Source organism: Grampus griseus (genome assembly GCF_964374135.1).
Source record: "Grampus griseus genome assembly, chromosome: 12".
Lineage (NCBI taxonomy): Eukaryota > Metazoa > Chordata > Mammalia > Artiodactyla > Delphinidae > Grampus > Grampus griseus.
The window spans coordinates 24,971,621-24,999,429 of record NC_139006.1 but is presented as its reverse complement, the minus strand read 5'-3'; the positions used below and the strand labels follow the sequence as shown (position 1 = coordinate 24,999,429).

Here is a 27,809-nt window from a genome sequence, read left to right as displayed (position 1 = left end):
TTAGTTGTAGCGTGCGGGCCTCTTAGTTGCAGCATGCATGTGGGATCTAGTTCCCTGACCAGGGATTGAACCCGGGCCCCCTGCATTGGGAGTCTTAGCCACAGGACAACCAGGGAAGTCCCTGGGATTGTCTTTAATTGAATTTCTAAAATTCACTTAACAAAGTTTAATCATTTCAAAGTGAACAATTCAGTGGAGTTGGTACATTCACAATGTTGTATAGCCATCACCTCTATCCAGTCCCCAAACATTTTCATCACCACAGAAGGAAACCTGGTACTCATTCGACCCTCCCCACCCAGGCACTTTAAAACCAATCTGGGCAGCAGTGCTGTCAGGGCATCAAGCAGGGAGAATTTGGACACTAGAGCCCAGAGCCCTGGCTGATCTGCTGTGGGCAGAGGGGCCCTCCTTGGCGGGCAGCGGCTGAAGCCTGTTACTCTTTCACAATCTTGGGGCTGTAGTTGGGTTGGACAGCTTCGGCAAGCTCCCGTGCGTACATGTCGTACCTGCCTGTCATCTGAAAGCGAAACACAGACTTTAGAGGTTCCCGTTTCATAACCGCCCTCATTTGCTCGCCACCACCTGCTGCCACTGGAGGGCAGCCATGGGACAGAAATGCGTTAGGAAGGCTGGTTGACAGGACAGTCTCAGAGTATAATATAGAGGCACAACCCCCGTGTAACCTTTTGGCAACGATTCCGGGGCTGTGGTGAAGATCACGGATGCCGGTGATGACTCACACCCCCTAGCCCCTCCTTCTGAAAGACCTCTGTGATCTTCGGCCAGAAGGTGTGGTGGCTCCAACTCAGGAGGGAGGAGGGCTTGACCTGCTCCCGGTCACGAGCCAGGAGTGGAGTTGCTGGGATTCGCACCCTGGTCCCCTGGCTCTGGAGGCCCATCCATTCCACATGGCATCTCATCGTGGACACAGACAGAGGCTGGGGGTGGGGCCGGAAAGCCCACCCAGGGTGCTCACACCCCAGCATTCCCTCCCTCCCTCCTTTCCAAAGCCTTGACGGGAACTCATGCCCATCACCACAGCTTGGGAAGGCTTCCGCTTTCAAAAAGTTACTAATGAGGGCTTCCCTGGTGGTGCAGTGGTTGAGAGTCCACCTGCCAATGCAGGGGACACGGGATCGTGCCCCGGTCCGGGAAGATCCCACATGCCGCGGAGCGGCTGGGCCCGTGAGCCATGGCCGCTGAACCTGCGTGTCCAGAGCCTGTGCTCCGCAATAGGAGAGGCCACAACAGTGAGAGGCCTGCAAACCGCAAAAATAAAATAAAAATAAAAAATAAAAAGTTACTAATGAGAAACCATTCTGTTTATTGGTTCCGACTTCTAATTTGTGTGGAATCCTGCATTAATATAAGCTTCCAGAGGAGGAGAGATAGGCCAGGAGACTTTCATGTGGGCAGTGCCTTCTCTGTCCAATGGGAACTTGGGACTCAGGAAACATGCCCAAGGACCCACCCTCACATAAACAGGGGAGTCAGGCCTAAAGCCCACATCTGGCTGGATCTGAAGTCCTGGTCCCTTCCAGACATGCTGGGCAAAGTCATTCCGTCCTGACAATGCAATGTTCATTTGTGTGTATGATTTTCTTTCTTTTTTTAATTTAATTTTTTAATACAGTATGTTCTTATTAGTTATCTATTTTATACATATTAGTGTATATATGTCAATCCCAATCTCCCAATTCATCCCCCCCCCCCGCCTCTTTCCCACCTTGGTGTGCATATGTTTGTTCTCTACATCTGATGATTTTCTTATAAGTGGGTGCAGAGTTGGTGGAAATACTGCTAGACACTAACACAGCAAACTCCATCTGTGTCCTTGATGAGATGCCATATTTTTGGGGGGGTCCCAGGCTGCAAGCACGCTACCCCAGGAGGTGGGCACTTATACTCCTGTGGTGTCACAGGGTATTGGTCTCCAAGGCCACCTGGGGCCTTCGAGTTCAGCCTCTTGTTTTACAAATGGGAGTACTGAGGCTGGGAGCAGAAGGGGCTTGCAAGGCAATGGCAGAGCCAGGCCTGGATCCCATTTCTCTGCTTGACCCACTTCCCTCCATTGTCAAGGCCTAGACTCGGGGCATGGCCACAGGCAGAGCCAGACATCCACATTTACCTTGTGATAAGTGCAAATGCCTGGAAAGGAAAACAGGATTAGCGAGGCCAATCCACTCTATTCTCTGGACAAATGAAATTGAGATTAATTTGCTTGAAGGTGCCCAGAATCTAAATCAGATGAGCAGAGAATTTATTGAGGCCGGCTGCCTGGGCATCGTTTGACCCAGTGGTTCCTCCCCTGAGCACTGGCCCTGGCCTTCAAGGAGGCAGACACCAGGCCTTCTGCTCAACTCATAGCCTCACGCGGCTGTCCCTGAGGCCCACAGCAGCCGCGGTTCCCAGGGCTGGGGGCAGGACGGGCCCACGCGGAGGAGCAGGGGACTCAGAACCCACCTTGAAGCCCCAGATGTCATTCACCTGCCGGCAGAGGTTGAGGTCGAGCTCGGTGACCAGCAGCCCATCCCGGTTGCGGGAGAGCCCGGGGGTCCGGCTGCCATCAGGGGCCGCCACGTAGCTTGAGCCATAAAAGTAGCCGAAGTCCCGGTGAGCTGTGAAGGAGCAAAGGCAAGGCCCCGGTGAGCTCAGGCAGACATGGGTGGACTCGGCAGGGGGACGGGTGCACCAAGAGACTCCCAGGACAAAGGGTCCCCACCTCCCTTCCCAGTGGTGGCCAAGGTCCCAAGGACCTGCCTCCCTCCTTGTGCCTGGAGGCCCAGCAAGTGGCTGCATGTCACCCTCAGAGCCCTCACCTCTGCCCCAGGAACCTTTTACAGGTCACCCTAGTAGAGGTATTGGCTTCTGGCTCCAGCATCAGCCACCATAGCCCAAGGGAGTTGCATGGCTCTGCAGGGCCTCCTGTGGTGGCCCCGCACGGTGAGCTGGCAGCTCTGCCCTCGCCAGCCGCCAGTCGTGCCAGCTGTCACCCCCACCCTCCCTCCACACCTCGGTCCCCTCACCAGTAAAGCAGGGTAACAGCCACCCTGAAGGTGTGTAGGGAGCACGTGGGCACAGTGCAGGGCCCAGCTGGCCTCACTTTCCTGCAGGGAGCTAAGTGAGACTAGAGACTCATGAGGTCTCCAAGGCCTCACGTTGGGGGGGATGTGGAGCCCTTTCAGGAAATGCTTTTCTGGGAGACAGACCCCCTCAGCACCCCCTGCTTCCCAGGGCGGGAACCATGAGCGAGTTCAGACACCTCCTTGGTGAGGGGGCAGCCCCCCTCCCACATTCCAGGCTAGAGAGGTGAGGCGGGGGGGTGGTGGCAGATTCCTAGCAGAGGTGAGGTGAGACCTGCCCTCAGATCAAAACAAGCTGTGGATTCTAGGAACCCAAGGCAGCCATGCTGGGCTCTGGGGCATTTGTACAGCTGGGGAGTGAGGGGTGTGGACGAGGACAAAGGGAGGGGAGAGTGAGGTCTGTGGGGTGGATGATGCACCCCTATTTCAGGGCGCTCACAAAGGGCTCCCCCACACCTCAGTCCATCTTCACCCTAGTCCCGGGGGAGGGATGGTGTCTGATCCGATCTCTACTCCATCCTCATCCGGGGAATGAGGTGGTCACAGGCCCAGGAATGCCGATCCACATGGGAACACAGCTGTGCAGACACAGTCTGTGGGGTAGACCCTGCCCGGAAGCGGCAGATGGGGAAGGAACAGTGAGGCCCACCCCTCATATGCAGTCCCACGGAAAGTTACGGGACATACCTTTCTTGCCATCCCCAGAGGTGAACTCGTTCGGAAAGAACTCCTGGGAAATAAAACCAAGGTAAGACACACCTATAGGGGGCGCTGCTGGGTTGTTCCTCAACGTCAGGCTGGGGTGAGGGAGTTAGGAGTTAAAGTGATGTGGACCAGCCTGAACTTAACTGGTCCCTGCTGAGTCCCAGCCCCAGGCCAGCAAGCGGCCAGCGGGGCATCTGACTAGCCAGGGGAAGACCCGGATTTTGCCATCTGCTGGGAGAAGAGAAAGTCATTGCAGAGAGTTGGTTCCCAGGGCCGTGGAGGGCGTCTGAGGCTCGCCTGCTAGAGTCATAAAGTCCAGCCTGGGGTCTGCGAAGGCAGCGGTGGGGGGTGGTGGTGTCTGCTCGTGGCTCTCAATATCTTCCAGAAGCCTAATGGAAACTGCGTATCCAGCAGGGACAGGGATACGTGGGCTAATTAAAACACCAAGTCTCTTTACGTTGTCAGAAATTAGACCGACTTAGTGTTCTCTCTGACTGATCAGATGCTCTGATTAGAGTTTGACATCTGATTAGTAAGAATGAGGAAGAGGATGTGTTTTGCAATAAATACATGGCGTGTGTAGTCAGAATCCTTTGGTGCATGAGGTCAAGGGTGGGTGGGGAGAAATTGGGTACTTGGTGGTACTGAGGTGAGAGCCTTTCAAAATGGTTTCAGCTAAAGACAAAACAGACAAAAACAGGGGAGGGACAGTGCTTTCTTCCAAAGTGACAGAAGCCAGTCTGCCCCCTGCTGGGACCCTAGCATGTGGGGTGTGCCTGCATGCAGAGAGGAGGTGTAACAACAGGTGTCCCCAGCAGGGCCACAGCAACAGCAATTCTTTCCCTTGTGGCTTTTGCTGCTCTGAAGAGGCTGGGCCCCGCTGGCAGGCAGGTTTCGCGGCAGCTGCAGGAGGGCTCTCTGGAGGCCAGGCCTCGGGCACTTACCTCGCCTACCCGGTTGATGGCGCAGGTGAAGCAGTGATTGGCGATGGCTGCGTTTCTGGCCTCGATTGGCCACAGGGACTCACTGTGAGAGCGGAAGGAGAGGAACCAGGTTGCCGACTTCCCAGCCAGGCTCAGAGGATGCTTGGCCCCGAGCTGCAGCCCGGGTGCCAGCCTTCCAGGCCTGCAGTGGAGATGGCCAGGGAGACTCACTGCATCCGTGGGTGACCCCAAACCCACAAACAGGCCGGCTCGTCCCCGGCTCAAGCCAAAGCGGCCTTTTGGAGAGGGCCCAATGCAGCAGAAGCAGCCCTGGATCAAAGCCTCATCCTGACTCAGTTTCCTTTTCTGAAACTTCCTCAGAGACCATGCAGATGAAGCTTCTGGGGGCGGGGTGGGGGTGGGAGGCTGTGTGGCAGGAACCCCTTAACTGCTGCTTCTCACTCGTTCCCTCCTCCCAGGTGGGGGTCAGGAACCCACCTCCCAGGCTGGTAAATGTCAGAAGGGAGCTGGGGCCCTGGTGGCTTGTGTGTAACGTGTCCCCCAATCCCTACCCTGCTGTGCTGCCTTGCAACGCAGTCTCTATGGGGGAGATTTCACGCCTAGCAAACAGAGTCCACCTGAAAGGAATTTAGGTTGTAGGTGGGCATCGTCTCCCCTGTGCTGGCTCCCATTTCCCAGTGCCCCCCCATCTCCCTCTTCTGAACCCTGAGTCTCGCAGCCGAGGCCCCCTGGTTCTCCTACGGGCCCGGGAAGGAGTCATCCCACAGGCACAGCTGAGCTGCAGGCCTCCCTCAGTCCAGCACCTGCGAAGTGGGGACAGGGTGGGAAACTTCGCCCCAACCAGACAGGTCCTTCCCCAGCCCACCAAAGAAAATGTGCCGCGGGATTCAGTGGGCCTCCTTGTCACTAATTATCTGTCTGAGGAGCAAGGCGATTAGGATTCTGAACTGACAGATGTAATGCCCACTTAGAAACGCTGAGTGACTGGGAGCGGGATGCCCTGGAATCTTCCTTCCTGTCAGCATGCACCTGGTTTAAACCACAGAGTAGGTGGAAGGGGTGGGTGGGTGCTTGTCACAAGCCTAATTCTCAGGAGGATTCACGAGTCTGGAAGAAAAAAAATCACAGGCTTGATTGAGGGGACTCATTTTGCCGCTTTTCTCCCCCCTCCAGCTGCTAAGCCAAGCTGACAAAACTTTTAAGAAAGGATTTTTACAGAAACACACCCGTCAATGACATTTTCGGGAATTAAACAGACAGTTGCAGAGCGAGTGCCATAAAACATCATTCTTGCAGTTCTCCAGGGAGGGTGCGGAGTGCAGGACTCAAAACCACAGCTGGCAATAAAACGGAGGCTCTCAAAACAAGCAAGGGGGGGCTTCCCTGGTGGCGCAGTGGTTGGGAGTCCGCCTGCTGATGCAGGGGACGCGGGTTCATGCCCCGGTCCGGGAGGATCCCGTGAGCTATGGAGTGGCTGGGCCCGTGAGCCATGGCCGCTGGGCCTGCGCGTCCGGAGCCTGTGCTCCGCGACAGGAGGGGCCACAGCAGTGAGAGGCCCGTGTACTGCAAAAAACAAACAAACAAACAAAACAAGCAAGGGAAAGGAAGCCGGAGGTTCGTGAGAGCTGGGGCATGCGGGAATCGTGGAGAGCCCGGTGGGGGTATGGGGACATCTGCCACTTTCCCAGCGCGGTGTACACAAGCCCCTAAAAATAATCACAGTGGGAAGGGGAAAGCCATCGAGGGGTGGGGATGGCGGCTTTCCTATTAACACACATACGTGGTAGAAATCCTTGACCACACGGGCTGCACGGTTTGTCAGGATGACTCAGTTCGTCAAAAAGCACTTTGCCGGGGCTTCCCTGGTGGCGCGGTGGTTGAGAGTCCGCCCTCCGACACAAGGGACACGGGTTCGTGCCCCGGTCTGGGAGAATCCCACTTGCCGCGGAGCGGCTGGGCCCGTGAGCCATGGCCGCTGAGGCTGTGCGTCCGGAGCCTGTGCTCCGCAACGGGAGAGGCCACCACAGTGAGAGGCCCGCATGTCGCAAAGAAAAAAAAAAGCACTTTGCCTCCATTGGGTGCTTGGAACTGTGGGACCCACAAATGAGGATACCCTTCCAATCTGTGCATGTGCACGTGTGTGTGTGTCTGGGGGGGCTCTGATACAGGAAGTGGGAGATGCCGGAGAAGGGGATGGATGCTTCCAGAAGCTGTGAGCCGATGCTTGTGCACAGCTTGTGGGGATCTGCCTGGCATCGTGCTTGCCATCAATTCTACAAATAATCATTCAGTATTTTAAGAAACTCAGAGTTGCACCATCCTAGTGAACCACCTGTTGTAATTTTCCCACGCTCTACGACCATCCTCAGTCTTTGCAGAGTTCTGATCCCAGCCTGGAAACATCTTTTTGCTCACAGGCTTTCATCATGGTGCTGCAGTACCTCCATGAAGATTTGTTTTAGTGGCTGTACGATAACCCATGGAAAAGACGGGCTGGCACTGACCTGACTCTGACCTCTCTCTCCCTTCCAGCTTTTCTTGTAATCAATCATGCTGCCATGAGCATCTTCAGGCAGGCAGCCTTCCCCTCCTCTCTCAGATGCATCCTCAGGCTAAGGTTCTCAGACTATAATTATCTGGTCAAGGTGTGGACACTGTGGGAACTTGTGAGACATGCTGCTTCTGAAAGACCTGTCAGAGTTTTAACTGCCAGCAGAACCACATCCTTGGAGGGCACCAGTTGGACCACTGTTGGCCAAGGAAGGAAGATCGATAACTTAATAAGCCAAGGACATGTGTGTATTACGTTGAGGTGCTTCTGTTTGCTTAATTGGGGCTGATAAAAGCCTGGGGGCGCTCGGTTGGAGAGGTGACCATCTGATTCCAGGCCACAGCTGTGCCCGGCCCAGCCTGACAGCAGCTGTACCCGGTGGGGCACTGGCTTCAGGATCCACCAGGGACCCCTTTGGGGAGATGGAGCTTGCTGGATGTCTTACACATGGCCAGCAGGAGGGGCTGCTCTAGGGCCCAGAGGTTCTGCCCAGGCTTGGTGGCCCGACGACCAGGAATCACCCTTTGTCGCAACTGCCAACGGATGTTGTCATAGTGGCCATGCTGCCAGGAGGCCCCCAGAGATTCTCTGAGGGGAGATCCAAGACTCGAGTGTCCCCTTCTGCCCGACAGTGCCCCCCTAGACTTAGACAAGATGGGGTGCATGGATGGGGCAGCAGGTCTGGGGTAGCAGAGGGGGGTCTGCGTTCTGTGAGGGACCTGCTGTGCAGATCAGAACACTGAGGGAAGTCACGCTGTGGAGGGGGCATCACGCTCAAGAGAAAGGTAAAGTGAATGTCACATCCTGACTTTTAGAAGAAATTAGACTGAAATTTCATGGAGAGCGAGGACAAGAATGACAGGGGTGGGCTGACAGGGAACTCAAGGCTGCCCCCCAGAACTCCCCCAGCTGACCCCACGTGGGGACCGGGACTCCCCCTCCCGGCCCTGTCCCGCTGACAGAGAGTGAAAGCCAGTACCTCCTGACCCAGCAATGCTGCTTTGGAGGAAGTGAGCTGGGGAGAGAGGTATTTGCACACAAATTCCTAGAGCTTTGGTACTTGTTGATGATGCAAAGCTGGAAACCACCCAGAAGCTCAGCCTTTGGGGAGACAGAAGCAGCGGAAGCGCAGTCGTGCTGGGTCATCTCAGCCGCCTGCTCTTATTCAGTGAGGGGCCCAGGGCTTGCCCAGGAGCTCAGGGGTGCCAGGCCCACCCTCTACCCTGGTCACAACAGCTTTATCTACTCAGGGCTGGGTTAACACCCAAACACGGTTCTGTGTTATCAGAAGGAAACACTTGGTCGGCTAAAAACAGGTTTCAGAGCCACCTGACTGATGTCTTAAGGACCCTCTCAGCTCCGACCCATCGTCTGCTCCTTCTCTCGTCTGGGTGTCTGCCCTCCGTGCTCCGGACTCTGCAGACAGGAGACTTAGGACTCCTCATTCGTCACCCCACCTCCCAACCCCCCAGGAGCACAGCTGTGACAGGAGGGGGAGCTGAAGCTGGCCAGGTACCTCCGATGCTCCAGACCCCTTAGAAGGGGAGCTTTTCTGAATTCTGTCAGCGATGGGGGAGATTATTATTACCTGAGACACCATCATAGCCAAGGACGGTATTTTGCAGTACAGCACAGCTCTTTAGGAGGGATCGTAATTGACACTTGCAGTATTTTTTCACAGAAAAGTTGGCACCATCCCAGGATTCAGATGACCTGGTGGTCGCACCTGCCTGCTGTTTCCCAAACCTGCCTCCGCGCCCTGCAGTCTGCCCCCAGAACCCTCCCAAGTCCCCTGTGCCAAGTGACCTGAGCACTCCGATGGTGGCCGAGGGGTTGAAGATGACCTCAGCACCGTTGATGCTATACATGAGCCAGTTGAGGGGGTGGTGCCGCCCGTAGCAAATGTTCACGGCGATCCTCCCAAACTGAGTCTGGAACACGGGGTGGCCCAGGTTTCCCTCCATGTAGTATGTGGACTGGAAGACAAAGGGTCATGTATGGATGCCCCTGAGCTGTCAAGTTTCCCTTTCCTTAGACTTGACAGAAAAATGAGATGTCACCCATACTCCAAAAGGGATGCTCCTGGTATGACTCTACTTTAAGTTCCAAAATTTCAATCCACTTAAAAAAAAAACCCAAAATCTGAAAACCCAGACACAATAACAAGCAGCTGACCCAAGGGGAAATCACCGTGGCTTGAGCACTTACCCACAATTTCTTTTGTGGGATGTTAAAAAGTCCCCAAAGCAACTTCCCACAGTATTTCAAAGATAAACTTGGTGAGGTTTCAATCGTGGTACAACTAGAGGCTGAGGTGTATGGTCAGTGTTAACACAAGTTGATCAATGTCCTCACCAACCACCTGTTCCCATAAGAAGGTTAGAGCTGAAGGGACGGGGGCTCGTCCAGAGCAGCTCTTACCCTGCTTGGGGGGAACAGCGTAGCCCAGTGGACACAGGACCTGCCTGGCTAACGAAGGCCAATATGAGACTAGAATCCCACTCTGAAAGTGCTCTTCTCCACAAAGCTCCCTGGGCACTCTGCCTGGGGTCAAGGACGTCCCTGTGTGGCAGGCAGGTGAGACACAGTCCTGCCAACCCTGCCTCTCCGCCTGCCCCCTTGGGGTGCTGGTCAGGGTCTCACACAGATCTGCTTCCTGCCTTCTGCCTCCTCCCATTAATTTCAAAATTCGTCAGAGTCAAGCAGCAACCAGGATGTGCACACAGGGTGGACGCCAGAGCAGATCCTTGTGTGTTGAGACAAGCCCGTCACTATCTGTGGGGAGCTAAAGATTAATCCCAGGGTAAACAGGTGAGGGGCACGTCTTCCCGCCCTCGCCTCCAGCTGTCACTGGGGAATGCTGGCTTCTTCTTTCTCCCCAGAGGGCCTTGGCTAGCTCTGCACATCCTTTCTCGTCTGCCTGACCAGCCTGAGAGTGGCTGGGACCCCCACAATCAGGGAGGGCGGCAAAGGATGGGGATATCACATCCTGAACAACTGTACTTACTGCAGATCAAGTTCAGACTTCATATCTTAGGCATTAGGTGGAGTTCATTTCCCTCCTTCAAACATCCACCTCCCTCCACCTACACATCCATGATGGGCATTAACTGACCAGAACAGCTCCCCTGACTTACAGCCTGATTATGGGCACCAAGCCCCAGCTTACACACCTGTGCACAGACACACATTCCTCGCTGTCACCTGACACGTGGACGTGGCTGACTCAGACCCCATGGGAGCCATGGACAAGGACCTCTCCCCACCAAACAAGAACTAGACTGTGACGGACGTGGAGCTCAGGGCCTGAAAGGGGCCACGGGAATCATTTCACGCTTGTGCACTATTGATTTTGGTTTTAATTTGTATATGACTTACTTCAAAGAAAAATTCCAGGAAGCCAAATCAGGTTATATTTTTTAAAAAATAGCCCTCTGCGCTAAAGGCGTTTGGGACTCACCGGGAATCCCACTGCATCCCATCCACCTGTGTGATGCAGTGCAGTGCAGGGAGGCCCTCAGCGCTGCTGCCACACCGTGATGCAGCTGCGCTGGTCATCCGAGGGGCAGCTCACCTCATTGAAGTCGCCCACTCTGGGGATGTGATTTTTCCTCGTCTTGCCCAGGACGGCTCCAGAGTTGGAGATCACCACGGCTGTGTTCCACAAGATGTCCCCATGCTCCGTGTCTCGCTCCAGGATGGGGGACACCACCACCATGTCATGCTTCCTCGCCAGCTGGAAAAAGGAGCACGGCACAGTCCTATTTTCAAATCAAGTGTCATACATTTTTATGGAAGAATCTAATGGTCCCCCTAGATAGTTAGACGGGGTTCTGAGCTCTCCCTGCATCTGTTCTTTGAAGAGTAAATGCCAGCGTTGTCCTGACGCCCAAGCTTAGCTAAACAGGAACCAGCATCGTCCTTGTGCACTGTTGGTGGGAGTGTAAAAACGGTGCAGCTGCTGTGGAAAACAGTATGGCGATTCCTCAAAAATTAAAAACAAAACTACCGTATGACCTCATAATGCCACTTCTGGGTATATACCCAAAATAACTGAAATTAGTCTTTTTTCTCTTTCCGATACAAGTGAGAATAATAACTATTTATTCATTCACTTTACCATTTACTATATGTCACGTGTGTGCTAATAGGTGAAATGCATTCTCTATTCTTAAGCAGTCTAAACTTAAATAATTCTAGTCAGAATTAAATCACTTGAAATTTCAATTAGCCTAGCAACCCTAATGAGAGGGTGTATGGGTTATATCAGGATTTCTGAAATATTGAAAATAGCCCTGGGGACCTTTTTAGTGTGAATAAGGCTGATTTCCTAATTCTAAAGGGTGCACAGAGAGCTAAGTCTTTTGTTTTCCAATGCTGTGAGCCCTATGCAAAGATCACAGACCCTACAGTACAAATAAAATAAAAGCAAGACTTAAAAGCCACTTCCCATAGACCTTCAGATCCAGAGGCAATAACAAGACAAAACAAAAAAGAAGGTAACAAGCGTTGACAAGATGTGGGGAAACAGGAACCTTCATAAACTGCCAGTGGGAATGTAAATGATGTCGCGTTCCTGGCGGAGTTAAACACAGCTACCATAGGAGCAGCAACTGTGCAGGAAAGTAGATTTTCACACCGATGTTCTGAGCAGCGCTATTCACAAAAGCCAAAAGGTGGAAGCAACACAAGCATCTAAATAAATCGTGGTGTATACATGCAATGGAGTATTATTCAGCCTTAAAAAGGAAGGAAATCCTGGCCTATGGATGACATGGCTGTCATCCCTGACATGGATGAACCTGACGACGTTATGCCAAGTGAAATCAGCCAGGCGCAAAAGGACAAACACTGCAGGAGTGCACTCATGTGAGGCATCTAAGCTAGGCAAATTCACAGAAACCAAGTGGAACGTCAGGCACCAGCAGCTGGGGGTGGAGGGGGTTGTTCCATGGGTGGAGGGTTTCAGATTTACAAGATGACAAAGTTCTAGAGGTTTGCTTCACAACACTGTGAAGATACTTAACATGACTGACCTGTACACTTAAAAATGGTTAAGATGATTAATTTTATGTTATGTGTTTTTTACCATAATAACAAAGAAAAAAGGGATTTCCCTGGCGGCCCAGTGGTTAAGACTCTGCGCTTCCATGGCGGGGGTGTGGGTTTGATCCCTGGCTGGGGAACTAGGATCCCACATGCCAGGTGGCACAGCCAAAATAAATAAATAAAATAAAATAAAATAAAATAAATCATATGTCTAATCTATACAAAAAAAACCCAGAACCAAACCAAACATAACTCTTGACACCAAATTCCTTTTGTCTCAAATAAGAAGTTCAGGATCTGGTGACCAGGATAAGCAGCCCCAGCTGGTCATTTGTCATCAGCTCTTACCAGCCCGTTGCTACTTCTGACCTTAATGACAGAACAGAGGGATGGCACGGCGGGCAGAAGGGGATGCTATGAGCCACGTGGGGGCAGTTGTGGTCCCGGGGCCCTCGATACAGACAGGGGTCCCCTGGGACCAGCTCATCCCCATCCTCCCTTTGCTCTTCCTTCCTCCCACCCTGGTTCAGGCACGCCATCTGCAATCACTTCCTGCCTCGTAGCACAGAATCAACAATCTGGTGGCTGAGAGAATTTTCCCTACAGCCTGAGAACAGGGATGTTTGGAATCACAACTCAGTATTGATAGAATCACTATGATTACAGTTCTGCTCCAAAATCCCCTAAGTATATGTAGAAAGCCTGAAATGGGACATTGGAGAAATGAAAGGAGTTATTTTTTTCGAGGTGAGAATAAGCGTAAGTCACCATTTGTAACCTCTTAGAATATCATTGGGGTTTTCTGGATGACCGCTTTATTAAGATACAATTCACGGAGCATAAAGTCCATTCTTTCAAAGTGTGACATTCAGTGGTTTTCAGTACATTCAGAGTTGTGCAACCAACACCACAAGCTAATTTTAGAACATTTTCCACACCCCAAGTGGAAACCCTGTCCCCATGAGCAGTCACTCCCCATCCCCTCTCCCCACCCAGCCCTGGCAACCACTAATCTGCTTTCTGCCTCCAAGCATTTGCCTACCCGGGATATTTCATATAAATGGGATCATAGAACATGTATTATGAGGTTTTAATAAAGAAAAAGGAAGCCCAGTTTCTACACTGATGAGACGGGCCATGCAGAGATGCTTCCATAACTCAGGCGAACAGCAAGTGGGGTAGCAGAGCTGTGGACACAGACTCGACCTTGACCTCAGTCCCGAGTGCCAGTGCCACACTTGCCAGCTGCAGACACTACTATGGGAGTCATCTCCAGGACCCCCTCCGTGGGCTGCAGCCCCCTCACTTAAAAAGCCATTAAGGGCCCTTCTGGCTCTGAAACTCTGATTTTAAGTGAAAGTACACTAGGGACTTCCCTGGTGGTGCAGTGGTTAAGAGTCCGCTTGCCAGTGCAGGGGACATGGGTTCAAGCCCTGGTCTGGGAAGATCCCACATGCCGCAGAGCAACTAAGCCCGTGTGCCACAACTACTGAGCCTGCGCTCTAGAGCCCACGAGCCACAACTACTGAAGCCCAGGTTCCTAGAGCCTGTTCTCTGCAACAAGAGAAGCCACCACAATGAGAAGCCCGTGCACCGCAACGAAGAGTAGCCCCCGCTCGCCACAACTAGAAAAATTCTGTGCGCAGCAACAAAGACCCAACACTGCCAAAAATAAATACATAAATAAATAAATTTATTAAAAAAAAAAGAAAGTACACTAAAAAAAGGGGGGGCAGGGGCAGTAAATAGTCTTATCTATTCTCACCTGGCAAAGCAAGAGCCAAATGGGTGCGTTTTCCACGGAGAAGGGCCACCCCTGGCAGCTGCGGCCTCTCTTTGTGACCTGCCCGTGTTTGGCTGCTGCCAGAGGTTAGTTAACAGTTAAAGGTAGGTTAACATCCTACCTCTTGACAGAACTTGGTGGTGGGCCCGTCCTCTGCTGACTCGGCAAATTCCGTCCATGGAAGCTTCTCTCTCGTACAGAAAGCAAAGGGCATAGCTGTGGAGAGGAGACAGGTCAGAATCACATCCAAGCTCATGGCCTCTGAGGGGGGTCCTTGGCCTGGCGGGGGAGGGTTTCCACAGGAGACCCCAGCCCCAAGAGCCTTGGCCTGCCTTCTGAAGCCCATCCCTGGCTGTGGGGACGCCTCCCCTTTAGGCTTCATGGCAGAATAAGAGGCAAGGACAAATGTCCTTCCTATGGTCTTAAAAACACTTGCAACAGAAATCTGAACAGATACTCGCACACCCACGTTCACAGCAGCATGATTCACAACAGCCAAAAGATGGAAATGACCCAAATGTCCATCAGTGTACAAATGGATTAACAAAATGTGGTCCATCCGTTAGATGGAATATTATTCAGCCTTAAAAAGGAAGGAAAGTTTGACACTTGCTACAGCATGGGTGAACCTTGAAGACATTATGCACATTGAAATAAGCCAGACACAGAAGGACAAGTGCTATATGGTTCCACTTACATGGGGGACCTAGTATAGGCACGTTCACAGAGACAGAAAGTAGATGGTCGGTGCCAGGGGCTGGGGGAGGGGAGAATGGGGAGATGTTTAAGTTTGGGAAGATGCAAAGGTTCTGGAGATGGATGGTGGTGATGGTTACATAATAATGTGAATGTACTTAATGCTACAGAACTGTGCATTTGAAAGCGGTTAAAATGGTAAATTTTACGTTATGCCTATTTTACCACAATTTTAACAATACATATATATGTTTTTGCAAAAGGTACAGCCAGAAACTGTTCCCAACCAGCAGATCCCGAGCTGCTGGCCAATCTGCTGGTTGGTTAAGAGCACAACCAAGGCTCCTTGGGGACAGCGTCAGAGGGCCACCGAGGATGGCGCTGGGACCCTCACGCATCACCATAGGAATGTTCATCGTCCCAGGGACTGAGGCTTGCTCAGGAACAAGAAAAGCCATTCATTTAATGACACCATCAGAAGTTTGGGAACCACTGGGTAGGCTGAGCACTCCCCAAGGATAAAAGCATTATTTCTGTGACCTCTGGCTAGATGCCACCATCTAGGGGGCTAATTCAATAGGAAATTTCATTAACTCACTGATTTTTGTTTGCTTAAAAAAAAAAAAAGCAGGTACATATACACGCAGTAACAATTCAAAGAACGCCATGCACACCAGATTCTCAAGGGCAGTTTCCTTTGTGGGGTGGAGGGGGCTGCGATGGGGGTAGGCACCAGGGACCTCTGGCTGAGTGTGTCCCACTGCTCCACAGCCTCGGCCACGTGCATCCACACCCGCCAGTCTAATGCTGTGAGCTGGGATCTCATTGGGATTAGATATGCGTTTCCCGTGTCACCATTGAGGTGGAGCACCTGGCCACATGGTTGCTGGCCTTTCTGGATTCATCCTCCAGATGATCTTGTCCGTACCCTTTGTCCACTTCCTGCTGAGCTGTTTGTCTTTTTCTTCTTGATTTGGAGTACTGAATTCCTTGTTTGGACCAATTCCGCATAGAGTTGGCCCTCTGCATCTGCAGGTTCCCCCAACAGCAGGCGGAAAATATTTGAAAAAAAAATTCCACAAAGTTCCGAAAAGCAGAACTTGAATTTGCCACACACGGGCAACTATTTAATTGGCATTTACACTGTATCATGTATTACAAGTAACCTCCAGATGATTTAAAGATTTAAAGTATACGGGAGGATGTGCGTAAGTAACATGCAAATACTACACTATTTTATATAAAGGACCTGAGCATCCCTGGATTTTGGTCTCTGCAGGGTTTGGGGTCCTGGAACCAATCTCTGTAGATACCGAGGGACGACTGTACTCTTTAGATCTTCCTCCTCCTAATAACCCAAGTCCATTTCTTTTAGGAGGATTAGCCTAACGGATGTTTCCAGGTGCTTGCTACTGTTCCGGTCACTCTGAAACTCAGAGTGCAGGGAAGGTTTGTAGGAAGCTGTGTGATGTGGCTGGCGAGGACTACCTGGCCGCTGCATGGGTTGTGTGGCCTGTTTGGGGGTAATAATTGCAACCAACCTTTTCCAAACATGGGCCATGTGCATGCCAATTTTGCAAAAAAATTTTGCAAATTTTGCAAAAAAATTTTAAGGTGCCAGGCCTGGTAATAGGCAGCATGTCCCCAATACCCCTGCGAAGGTGGTGTGACTCCTCATTTCACAGAGAACAGAAGCATCAGCCTCCAGATTCCTTCCAGTCCCTGGAAGCCTGGTGCTATGATGGCACCACCACCATCTCAGCTGCCAGGGCGGTAGCCCATGGAGGCAGCTAAGTGGGCAGCAGGCTCTGCCAGCACCAGCCCAGGGGGCCCTGGCACCAGGATCAAGATTCCCCAGGCGCCATCGGTGAAGATGGGTGAGCTATTTTAAGGAAGCCAACAAGAAAGCTGTTGATAACAAAGAACAATCCTTAATGACCGTTGTTCACTCTCAGCTTTCAGAGCATTAGGAGAGACTCAAATGCCCCAAGAGAATAAAACCTCTCTTTCCGATTTCATTTCAGCTTGCTAAGCTCTCCAAATTTCTCCATTTCCATTTTAATGGCTTCTTTTCCTGTTTTCACAACTGCTGTAATGTAAACAAACTTTCGAAAGAAGCATGTGGAAGGGAGGTTGGGGGAGGTCGGCTGTGAAGTTCCAACTACAGTTTCCAAATTAGAGGGGAAGGGGGTTCCACATTCACTGAACCAACACTCCATGAGGCAGGCTCAGACTTGGACCGGGCCCTGCCCTCAGGAGCTGCCAGCCAAGATGGGAGCTGAAAGGGAACCTGTGTAGGGGAGTCCCCAGGGCCCCCCCAAAGGAGGGAGTGTCCATGCTAGGCCTTGATGTATGTGCAGTTTTCCAGATCCAAGAAAGAGAAGTTGGTTAAACCATCCAATATTTTTTAGTGTCTGTCATGTACCAAGGGTTATTCAAGCCACTAAAGATAAAATCTGGGTAGGGGAAAGAATAAACAGAATGTGGTCCATCCAAACAACGGAATATTATTCAGCCATAAAAAGGAAGGACACTCCGACACATGCAACAACACAGACGGACCTTGAAACCATGATGCTCAGTGAAATACGCCAGACACAAAAGGCCAAATACCATAGGATTCCACTTACATGAGGCCCCTAGAGTAGTCAAATTCATAGAGACAGAAAGTAGAATAGAGGTTATCAGGGGTGGAAGAGGAAGGGGAGTACAGAGTTTTGGCTGGAAATGATGAAAAGGTCTGGGTATAGATGGTGATGACAGTTACATAATTTTGCAAATGTATTTAATGTCGTTGAATTGTACACTTACCAATAGTAATAGTATGCATATTTTACAATTAAAGTTTTCTAATGTTAAAAAAATAGAGCTGGGGATTGGGGTGGGAAAAATAAACACCACCGAGGCACTGATCACATGGAGCTTACGGTCTAATGGAAGAGGCAGACAAATCAAAAGCATCACACGAGAGTATACGTGTAACGAGAAATGTGAGGAACGTGATGAACTTCTGGGCACAGGTGGCAGATGGGACACACTCCTTTGCTCTTTCCTGAAACCCCACCAAATGAGAGTAAAGGGTTTTTTGTGTACAGGATAAACCCACAGGGATGGGGCACGAGCCAGGGACAAAAACAACAAAACATGGGAGGCTGGAGAGCCGAGGGAGGTGGGAGATATCTTAGTGAATCTGAGAACACTGAGTCCCCTCCGCAGTGGAGGAGGCCAGGAAGCACCCCACTCTCCATCACAGACCCCTTGAAAGCTCAGGAGCCAGAGGCACCATGCAGCTCTGAAGGTGGGGACGCAGGGAGGGGCGACAAATAAGTAGGATGGTCAAAAGTCTACTTAAGAAGCAGTTAGATCCCTTCTCCACTCCAAGAGGCTGGGTTGAGCCTCTCCCACCCCAGCTAGAGGCTCACTCTCTAGAGACAGTTAAACAGAGGGTCTCTGGCCTTGGGGAACCCAGGACAAAGGTGAGTGGAGTGATAAAAACAAAGGGATTAACTAAACATAAGCACACTGGACTCCTGTCCTTTCCTCTTGGCAGGAGATTAGATGAATTTTCTCTGGGGAATCTGACCAGCCTGAAAAGAATGACCCAAAGATACTACCATAGGCGATTTCCTAACAAACAGCTAAATCCGGTCATCCTATAATGAAACTCAGTGGAGAAGCCCCTCCCACAAACTCAGAGCTTGCAATCAGCTTTTTAATCCCCAATTCTTAAAATATAAGTAATTGGGGCAGCAGCGGGGAGACCAACTGGAGTAACCAGGAACCATGCAGGGAGAAAAAAAAATATTACTTAATATCCTTAGAGATAAGAGAAGATATTGTAACTATAAAACGAGAACAGAATGTGATAAAATAGAAAATTTCAGACCAAAAGAACTCTCATAAATTCAAAATATGACAGCAAAAACAAAAGACTAACTAGAAGGCTGAATGACAAATTAGATAAAATCTACCAGAAAATTGAACAAAAAGACAAAGAGATGAAAAATAGGCACAAATACAAAAGAAAATGAGGGATCCAGTCCAGAGTTCCAACATCCTAACAGCAAGGAGTATCAAAAAAAGAGGAGAGAAAAAAGGGGAGAAAATCACGAATGAAACAATCTAAGAACATCTCCTAGATCTGAAAGACTCAAGTTTCTAGACTGTTAGAACTCACTGAAGTGTCTAGAAGGATGGATTAAAATAGATACACTCCATGGCACATCATTATGAAATTTCAAAGTACTGGAGAAGAAGAGATCCTACAACCTTGTAGAGAAAAACAGTCCATATACAATGGGGCATAAATCAAAATAGTCTTAGACTAGTCAACAACACCCAAAGCCAGAAGACATGGAGCAAAGTGTTCAACCTTCTGAAGGAAAATTGTTTCTAACCCAGAATTCTATACCCAACCATACTCTCCAGCAATATTTTCAGATGTGCAAGGTCTCAAACGGTCTACTCAACAAAAATGAGGGGGAAAAGCAAGAAAGAGGAAGCTGTGAGATAGGAGAAACACAAGAGCAAGGCAGAGGGACCCTCCCCTGGATGATGGTTTAGGGAGTCCTGGGATGGCAGAGAGGGGGAAACCAATTCAGAGCAGAGCAGCCAGAAGGCTCTGTGACAGATTCCTGTGAGGAGATGAAACCGATAGACTACTTCATGTGTCTAAACCTCTTAGGGGGATTTAGGAAACCAGCAGAAAGTTTGGGGTAGACTTTGTGGAAAGCATGTACAAAACAAAGCAAACTGCAGGGAAAACAGAAAGCTATTCAGGGAAAGAAATCAAAGCGATTTCCTCTGAATCTTGGTAGCAAATGGACTGGGGACAGACCAGGAAGGGTACATGTGCGTAGAGGGGGCAGGAGAGGGCAAAGGACTACACTGTCTCCTTCCATCATGGGAAGTCAATAAATGATGCAAAACTGAAAAATTAGGAAGCAGCAACACAAGCAAAGGTAAATTCCAAAAGAACCAGCTCAGAGAAGAAGTAGCTGCCTCTGGGGAAAAGGATAGCTATTTTTTGGTAACAGACCTTGTAGACCCATTTGAATCTAAACCATGAATGTGTATAACTATGACTAAAAATAAAATAAAGAGGTACAAGGTAGCAGGAGTATTTAATAGGGATGCAGCTTTACACAGGGAGGCAGGCTCTGAGCTGAGATCCAAAGGTCGAGCAGGGTTACAGGCCAGGGGAGAGGAATGCTCCAGCTCCAGCTCTGGCTCTGGGTGGAGGGAACAGTGGGCGCAGTGGCCTCGGGGGAGGGGAGTAAAGTATCAGAAGGTCAGGGCAGAGCCCGGCAGAGATGGGGAGGAACAGATGATGCAGTGCAGAGTTTTCATACAGATCTTTCCTAGAAGGTGTGGGCAGCCAGTTAGAAGGGGCCAGAGTGGAGAAGACCAGCTGGAGGCGATTACAGAAGCTGAGGAGATGCTGACATGCCTTGGATCAGGGCAGAGGTAAGGAGGTGAGAGGAAGGAGTAAACGGATTCAAGTTTGGGAGGAAGGCTGAGGCTCAGACGAGAGACTGAGGCACGTGAGAAGGAGGAAGGCTGGGGTTCTGGGGCTGCTGGTGTTGTTGACAAAGAACCTTTCTATGGATGACAAAAGAAAGGAGATTTTAAGAAATCAAGCAGCAGACACTCTTGGCGACGTGGAGATAAGACAGCACTGAAGGCAGCAGAGAAAGCACCCCGAGAGAGACTTACTCCATGCTTCCTGGAAACAGATGATGTTGACTCCACACATGGCAGCCACCTCTACGATGGCCTCGATGCGTCTGTGCAGGGCAGTGACCTGGCAATTTAAACAGCGAGGATTAGTTGGTTGAGACCATCTTTAGAACTCAACACCCACGTGGCCGGCTGCAAGAGGACGAGGAGGGTGGGAGGTTCTCGTATGTTGGACTGTCCTTGGGTCCAATTCTGCAGTCAAAGGTGGCGGTGCAGAGGCTCTGGGGTCCCACACACACTCAATGCTGCCTCGCTAAGCCTCGGTTTCCTTGACTAGAGAATGGGGAGAACACTACCCACCTCGGGGGTTGCTAAGAGGAGGACGTGAGGATGTGAGTGCTTACTGCGATAGGGGCCACACTCAGTGGGCCCACCACACACCACAACCATCCCCTGGGTTAACTGCTCCCTCGCCCCCTACCCCCCAGGACCCAGTCCGCTTATGACTTCCTGCATCCACAGCTTCGGGGACGCTTTGTCCTGCCACTTCTGTTCTCCCATATGTATGGTGTCTTTCAATGACTCACCTTTCCCAGCTGTGCCCTCTGCCAGAACGTGCTCCCTTTCCCCGCCCAAAATTCCCTGGATGTGTTATCCACAACACGTGTTGCCCACAGAGGGGTAGCTCTTCCAGCAAGGGGCCGAGAATTGGGGTACCTGCATTCTCCCCGGCCTGTGTGTGTCCCTATGGTGGCGCTGTTCCCACTGTGCTGTCACATTCCTCCACTGACACTCCCATGACCCCACGAGCTCCTTGGGAGCAGTGTCCTCAAGTTCTCTGTGCTCAGCATGACGTCTGGCTCCCAGGAGACATTCAGAAGTGTTTGTTCAAAGACAGACCAGAGGAACCAGGCTGAAAACCCAGAGACCACAAATGCTTCCTGATGGACGCTCGGTCTCCCTCGAGGGACTGCGTGCACGGGGCCCCGCGGATGACTGCTGGGTGCCAAGCGTGCTTCTAGGCTCTGGGGGGTGGTGATGACAGCATCCCTGCCCCCCGATGACCTGACAACCTGGGCTGAGGAGACATATTCACAATCTGACCAACGTCTGGGGATCTTAGGATCCAGGCAGAGGGACACACGGTGGACAGATGGGTCCTGACTGGTGTGTGCCGGTAGGAGCCCGAGAGGCAGTTCCACGGAGAGCGCGTGAGTCACAGGGGCACCCTCCCAACTGGTAAACGGAACTTCAGCTCGATCACAGGAGAGGAAGTGGAAAGGAAGGTGGACAGAATAGTGAGGAGTGAGAGGAAGGCAGAGAAAGGGTAGGAGCCAGAAGAGAAAGAAAAGCAAGAGACACGGCTGGAAGGAAGTGGGGGCCAGGGCAGAGCCGCTGGGCAACCATCCGGGGACAAGATCGAGTTCAAAACACAGAGCGGCCCGCTGCCCGTTTATGTATTCACAGTCAAAAGAGGCCAAACCTGTTTCACCACAGGGGTGTCCGCGGGGAGGGGGGTTCTGTTCTGAACAAGCCCCATGCGCACGATCCGGGGCCTCCTCTGCTGCTCCGTCACAGCCTGAAAGGCATAGCCCTGCAGCTCAAAGTCCCCTTTGGAGGCGGCTTCAAAAGCCCTGCCGGGCAGGTCGAGCTTCCTAAACAGGCAGGAAAGAGGGGACATGATCTGCCTGAGGTCTGCTGCATTTAATGACCCTCCAGAGTCACTCCTCAGACAGAGAAGAGGTGGGAGCGTCCCGGCAAGAAGGCCCAGCAGCCGGCCAGGGCCAGGGCCTCGGCCACATGTGGGAAGCTGAGGCGGGGCTGGAGCATTGGGCCCGGTGGGTGGAGAACGGGCTTCCCTGGGGAGACTGGAGCTGGGAACGGCATGGTCAGGCTGGGCGGAGGAGGGCAGTGGGGAGGGGGCAGCAGGGAAACTAGTCACAAGGTTGATGCTGGAGCTGCTGAAATCAGGGGTGGTGGTGGTGGAGGTGGTGGTGGCGGGAATTGAAGTCTCAGCAGGCAGCACAGGAGAGAGGGAACAGATTCCCAAAAATGTCTGTGGACTAGAGTGAGAGGACCGTGCTGAGCCTGGGGGCTGCGGCAGGTCATGATGAGACAAAGGAGCTGTCGAGAAGGAGGCTGGGAGCCGGTTAGGAAGAGAGGCCAGGACGACAGCAGGACGGAGGGTCCCGTGGCCATTTGCCACTAAGGATTACAAGTCTTTGGTGACACCCCCACCCCATCCTGTCCTGCTTCCCGCCAGGGGAGAGGGCAGCTCCTTGCCCGATGCTGGGTGAGCGTGGCAGGGCCCAGATGTCCAGACCAAAGGCTGAAGGGCTCATCCCTGTTTGTGATTTATTAACAGAAGCAAGTGGATTATTTATAAAACCTCCCACCAAAGTGACCATGGGCCACATGGCCCGTTTTGTGCCTGGCCCAGGGGTGAAACCCGCAGGGGCATGGGACAGGGCCCCCAGCCAGGAAGGCCTTACCACCTAGGGGCACGGTGGTTATGAAATACCCAGAGAATGCATCAAAAAATAACCTGACAACCATTATCTAATAATATTTCTCTCCTACTTTAAACCACTTTCTTAAAGACATTCCTTTCAAAATCACAGCCCTGTCAGCCTGAGCCCCCTGCCACCGCCCCCTGCCAGGCAGTTTCCCCGTGATGGCCCTGACAGCTCGGAGTTGGGTTCCACCCCTGACAATCAGCCTGCTTTTCAACTAGTCAGGGTTCCGTGTGCTTCAGCAGGTTAGAAATAGCAGCAGTGCCCACACTGCGCCTCCTGTTGCCATGACTGCCTCAGAGACAGTCCCCCACCTGCAGGCGGACGCCCCCACTCCCCCGGACAAGTCACCATGGTGGCCAGGACAAGAAGGAGGGCCTGGGGGCCGGCTGCCCTTGGGAGTGGTCCTGGTAGGCCGTCCTTAGCCTGCACTGTCAACCAGGAAGACATCAGGTGGAAAAGCTCGCCTCAGGTTTGCAAGCCCAGCTGTAACCATCACCTGGAAGGGGTCCTTCATCCTCTGGCTAACTCTCCCCACCCACTGACTGCAGCTGTCAGCTCTCCCCACGTTTCTACCTTCAACACTCAGCCCCGTCATTCCACGATGCTCGACCTCCCTGCCTCCATTCCCATCCCTGCCCACAGCTCCCTGCAGACACCCGTCCCCTAGGCCATGCAGGCCAGGCCTCCACTACCTTCTGGGCTCTACCTCTCCCCAGCACCCCCCACTGTCTGGCCACTACCTGAAGGTTTCCCCACCCTCCAGTTACCCTGGCATTCCTTCACCCAATCCTGCCTGCTTCATCCTGGAGAACCCAACTGGCCCTCGAGCCCCATTCTCTAACCATGTGCTGTGTCCAACAAAGGCTTGGCTCAAGGATGTGGCGTGGCACCGACCAGCCGTGGTGGAGACCAGCAAATGGGCCACAACCTCACAAAGGGGGCTCCGTGCTGCCCCCAACCCTCCCTTGGTCCCCATAGTTGGCTCTTGCCCCTCTGCCCCTCATCCTGATACTAAGGCCCCCACCCTGGGGGCCTCACCTACAACTTCAAGGAGGAAAGCCCATCACTTCCTGTCCTGGCTCCACACATCCCCTGGCCTTTCCCCGGGGCACCCCCTTTTCCAGCGAGGTCAAGGCAGACCTTGCCCAAGGGAGCCCAGCCCCAGCTTCCTTGGCAAGCTCTCGCTTCTGGAACTTCTCTTTCCCCTCTAATGGCTCTTTACCATCAGCATTTTAAATAATTAAACCAGAGCTTTGTTACAAAAGAAACACATGCTCATGGGGGGAAAAAAATCAAACAGTAGAAAATGTAAAATGAGTTCCCCTCCATCTCAGAACCTAGAGACAACCCCCTTAACAATGTCTTATGTATCTTTCCAATATTTTTGATATGCGTGTATGTTACACATACAAAGGTGTCCTTCTGTATGTTCTACTCTGCCTTTATTTTTTTTTTTGGCCGCGCCAAGCAGCATGTGGGATCTTAGGTCCCTGACCAGGGATTGAATCTGTGCCCCACTGCATTGAAAGCACAGAGTCTTAACCACTGGATCACCAGTGGTTAAAAAACCAGAAAAAAAGAAAAAAGGGAAAGCGTGCTCTACACAGGTCTCTCTTGTTCTGGAACCACCAGCCTACTGGTTGCTAAAGCCAGTGGACTCCCTGCTGTCCCCATCCTTACAGACCTCCTTGAGCCACCTGACACTCTGTCCCTGTCCCAATCAGCATCCTTGATACTGGCCCTAGGGTCCCCCCCACATCCTTACCTCTAGAGTCTACCACAAAATCTCCACCTCCTCTGCCCCTTTAACACTGGGACCCCCAGATTCCTACTCTGCACCCACTCCTCCACCTGGAATGACCATCTCTAGGACAATCCCAAACCCAGCCTCCCTCCACCCTGATGCCCACCTCTGCAGAATCTCTGTAGTGGGCTGACCTGTGGCCCCTCCAAAAGATATGTCCAACGTCCTAATGCTCAGAACCTGTGAATGGGACCTTATTTGGAAAAAGAGTCTTTGTGGATGTAATTAAGGATCTCAAGATAAGATCATCCTGTATTACCCGGGTGAGCCCTAAATCCAGTGATGGGCTAAGAAACGCCCAGAGAAGAGACACAGGGAGAAAAGACCAAGTGAAGACAGAAGCAGAGACTGGAGTGATGCTGCCACAAGCCAAGGAACGCCAGAAGCCACAGAAACTAGAAAAGGCATGGAAGGATTCTCCCCCAGAATCTTTGGAAGACTATTCCTGCCAACACCTTGATTTTGTACTTCTGGTCTTCAGAACCATGATGTAGGACAACCATCAAAAGACAGAAAGTCCCTCGAGAGTAGGAACCGTGGCTAACCCATCCTTGTACCTCTAGTGCCCAAGACAAAAATAAACAATAAATGTTTGTTGAATGAATAAATGTTTCTTGGTTCTGGCTGTCTTAAAACTGAGAGTTGATGTTCTCTGGGGATTTCATCTGTCTGGCACAGGCAAAGGCCCATTTAGCTCATTCACTTAGCAAACATTTACTAAGCATCATCTTTGTGTTGGGCGCAGCAATTATTGGGGTGGGAAGCTGGTCTTGTGTGGAGCAAAGGGGGAGTCCAGGGGAGGGGCTGAGGATTCAGGTCCACCAGGCATTCATAGAGGCAGCCATGCCCGAGACAGGCCATGAGAAGTGAACAGAAGGATTTTTAAATGACTAATTTTCTTTTCTTTTCTTTTTTTTTCTTTTCTTTTTAATAAATTTATTTATTTATTTGTGGCTGCGTTGGGTCTGTTGCTGCGCACGGGCCTTCTCTAGTTGCTGTGAGTGGGGGCTGCTCCTCGTTGCATTGCACGCGCTTCTCATTGTGGTGGCTTCTCTTGTTGCGGAGCACTGGATCTAGGCATGTGGGCTCAGTAGTTGTGGCTCGTGGGCTCTAGAGCGCAGGCTCAGTAGTTGTGGCACACGGGCTTAGTTGCTCTGAGGCATGTGGGATCTTGCCGGACCAGGGCTCAAACCTGTGTCCCCTGCATTGGCAGGCAGATTCTTAACCACTGCGCCACCAGGGAAGTCCCTAAATGACTAATTTTCTACCTTCACTTTGCAGTCTGTTCATAGCCAAATCCCACTCAATCACAAGTACAAAGGTTTATGCCCTAGAGGTGAAGCTTGGAAGGGGCTCAGTTCTGGGTGGAACAGAACCAAGAAAAGGGAAAAGGAGAAAGAATGGAAAAGGGGAACCACTTACTCAGTTATTGTGAGCCAAGCCCCAGGAGGAGGCCTGGTGGTCACTGATTAATGGAATTTGGCTCCCATTTTACCTCCCATTCCAATCCCTCCCCACCCTGGAGCGATCCAAATGTGCACACAAAGTCCCTTTTACAAGGCAGTCCTTACTCTGAGCTCTAGAATGGGTCCCAGCAAGTCCCCTACGTGGGAAACTTATTTCTATTTTCCTAAGACTCTCCCTGACACCCACGAGCTCTGTCTTTTCCCAGGGGAACATGCCCACCTCACCCTTAAACACCCTGAGGCACCCCCTGCTTCAGGACACCTTCTTTAGGAGCCTCAATTCTAAGAGGCTTGCCCCCTGACAAGCCTTTACACATGTGGTGGGAAGCAGTAATCCAGCATGAGCACACTGGAGGGGACTTGAAGTCCCGGGCACCCCTCTTTGGGTACTAAGAGCCATTTTGGACAACGTTCTGTACCATGCCCACCCCGAAAGGCAGCTGTTCTACCTTTACCATCCACTAGCTATGAAAACACCTGAGACTCTGAGGTCTGGCCTCCCTGCAGGAACTCCACATCAGCTGGTGGCTGAGTATCTCTGATCCAATCAACACTCTCCAGTTTCAGGTGAGCTGATCAGGTTCCTGCCTCAAGGTCACTGCCACAAGGCCAGGGAGTGCGCAGTCTGGCTGGATTGGGGGAGCCCACAAATGGGCAAGAAAGTGGAAGGACGTTTAGTCAGGAGTTGCATGGGGTCAGAGTTTGCATTACATTCTAAGGGCTGTGGGAATCCCTGATAGAGTTTTAAGCAGGATATGATTTACATCTTCTGGTTGCTTTGAGAAAAGTGGACTGAAGAGAAACAAGAGTGGAAGGGGAAGTGTCTTCCAGCTCTGTATGCCCAGCGTCCAGCAGTGCACTGCCCTCAGAAAGTCCTAGTGATGCACACAGCTGGCTGGGAGTGGAAAAAATTTGCTCTGAGCATGGGAACTAACTCCTGTGGCTTGCCAGTGGGAAAAGTTCCTTCGCCAACCAGATTCAGAGGCCTCTCCCTCCAAGGGTCCGCCAGAGGCTGGGTCACTGCAGGAAGGAGGAGGTGGGGGCTCTGACAGGAGGTAATGATCTAGACAGACACCTACAGGGCAGGTCTGGCTCTGGGGAAGAAGCTGGTCACTGGAAGCTGGGAAAGAGAGCTGGGTGGTCACAGAGAAAGCACAAAGAGTAAAAACCGTTCTTTCCCTCTAGGCTTGTAAAGTTCACTCTCGGTTGTGCAACTCTGAGCTCCCAGAGCTGTCACATCTAGACCTCCTAGGGTCTCAGCTCGCCAATTCAGTACTTCACCCGCGCCCTTGTAGAGCCCTTCCGATACTGAAGCACTCTGCCTGGTCCCCCAGACCCACACCCGCTGGCCCCAAGGTCCCCCACCTTCCCACTCTAGGCCCCACACCTGGTCTCTTTGCCATAGAGAATGCGTTTGACCTCCTGCAGGTCTGCGGGTGGTAGATGCTTCTCCAAGCACCGCTCCAGCGACTCAAATCCAGCCCCGGCCATGGCTGAAGTCCGAACGTTTCTTTAGACGCAAACTGCCCG

The 27,809-nt window shown here is 51.8% G+C and overlaps 1 protein-coding gene across 1 annotated transcript; it reads right to left on the bottom strand.

The window, feature by feature from the left end:
- Positions 1 to 27,809, bottom strand: UPB1 (beta-ureidopropionase 1). Its single transcript, XM_082668465.1, has 10 exons — positions 27,667 to 27,809; positions 21,977 to 22,148; positions 20,530 to 20,617; positions 14,240 to 14,334; positions 10,861 to 11,022; positions 9,093 to 9,262; positions 4,736 to 4,817; positions 3,774 to 3,816; positions 2,467 to 2,621; positions 1 to 520 (listed from the first exon to the last, which is right to left on the bottom strand). The coding sequence occupies exons 1-10, from the start codon at positions 27,768 to 27,770 to the stop codon at positions 437 to 439; spliced, it is 1,155 nt and encodes a 384-aa protein (XP_082524591.1). The 5' UTR covers positions 27,771 to 27,809; the 3' UTR covers positions 1 to 436.

Coding starts and splice junctions, on each gene's coding strand:
- UPB1 (XM_082668465.1), bottom strand. CDS start 27,770: ATGGCCGGGGCTGGATTTGAGTCGCTGGAGCGGTGCTTGGAGAAGCAT. Junction 9,263..10,860: donor GAGTGGGCGACTTCAATGAG/GTGAGCTGCCCC, acceptor TTTGTCTTCCAG/TCCACATACTACATGGAGGG. Junction 3,817..4,735: donor CCATCAACCGGGTAGGCGAG/GTAAGTGCCCGA, acceptor TTTATTTCCCAG/GAGTTCTTTCCGAACGAGTT.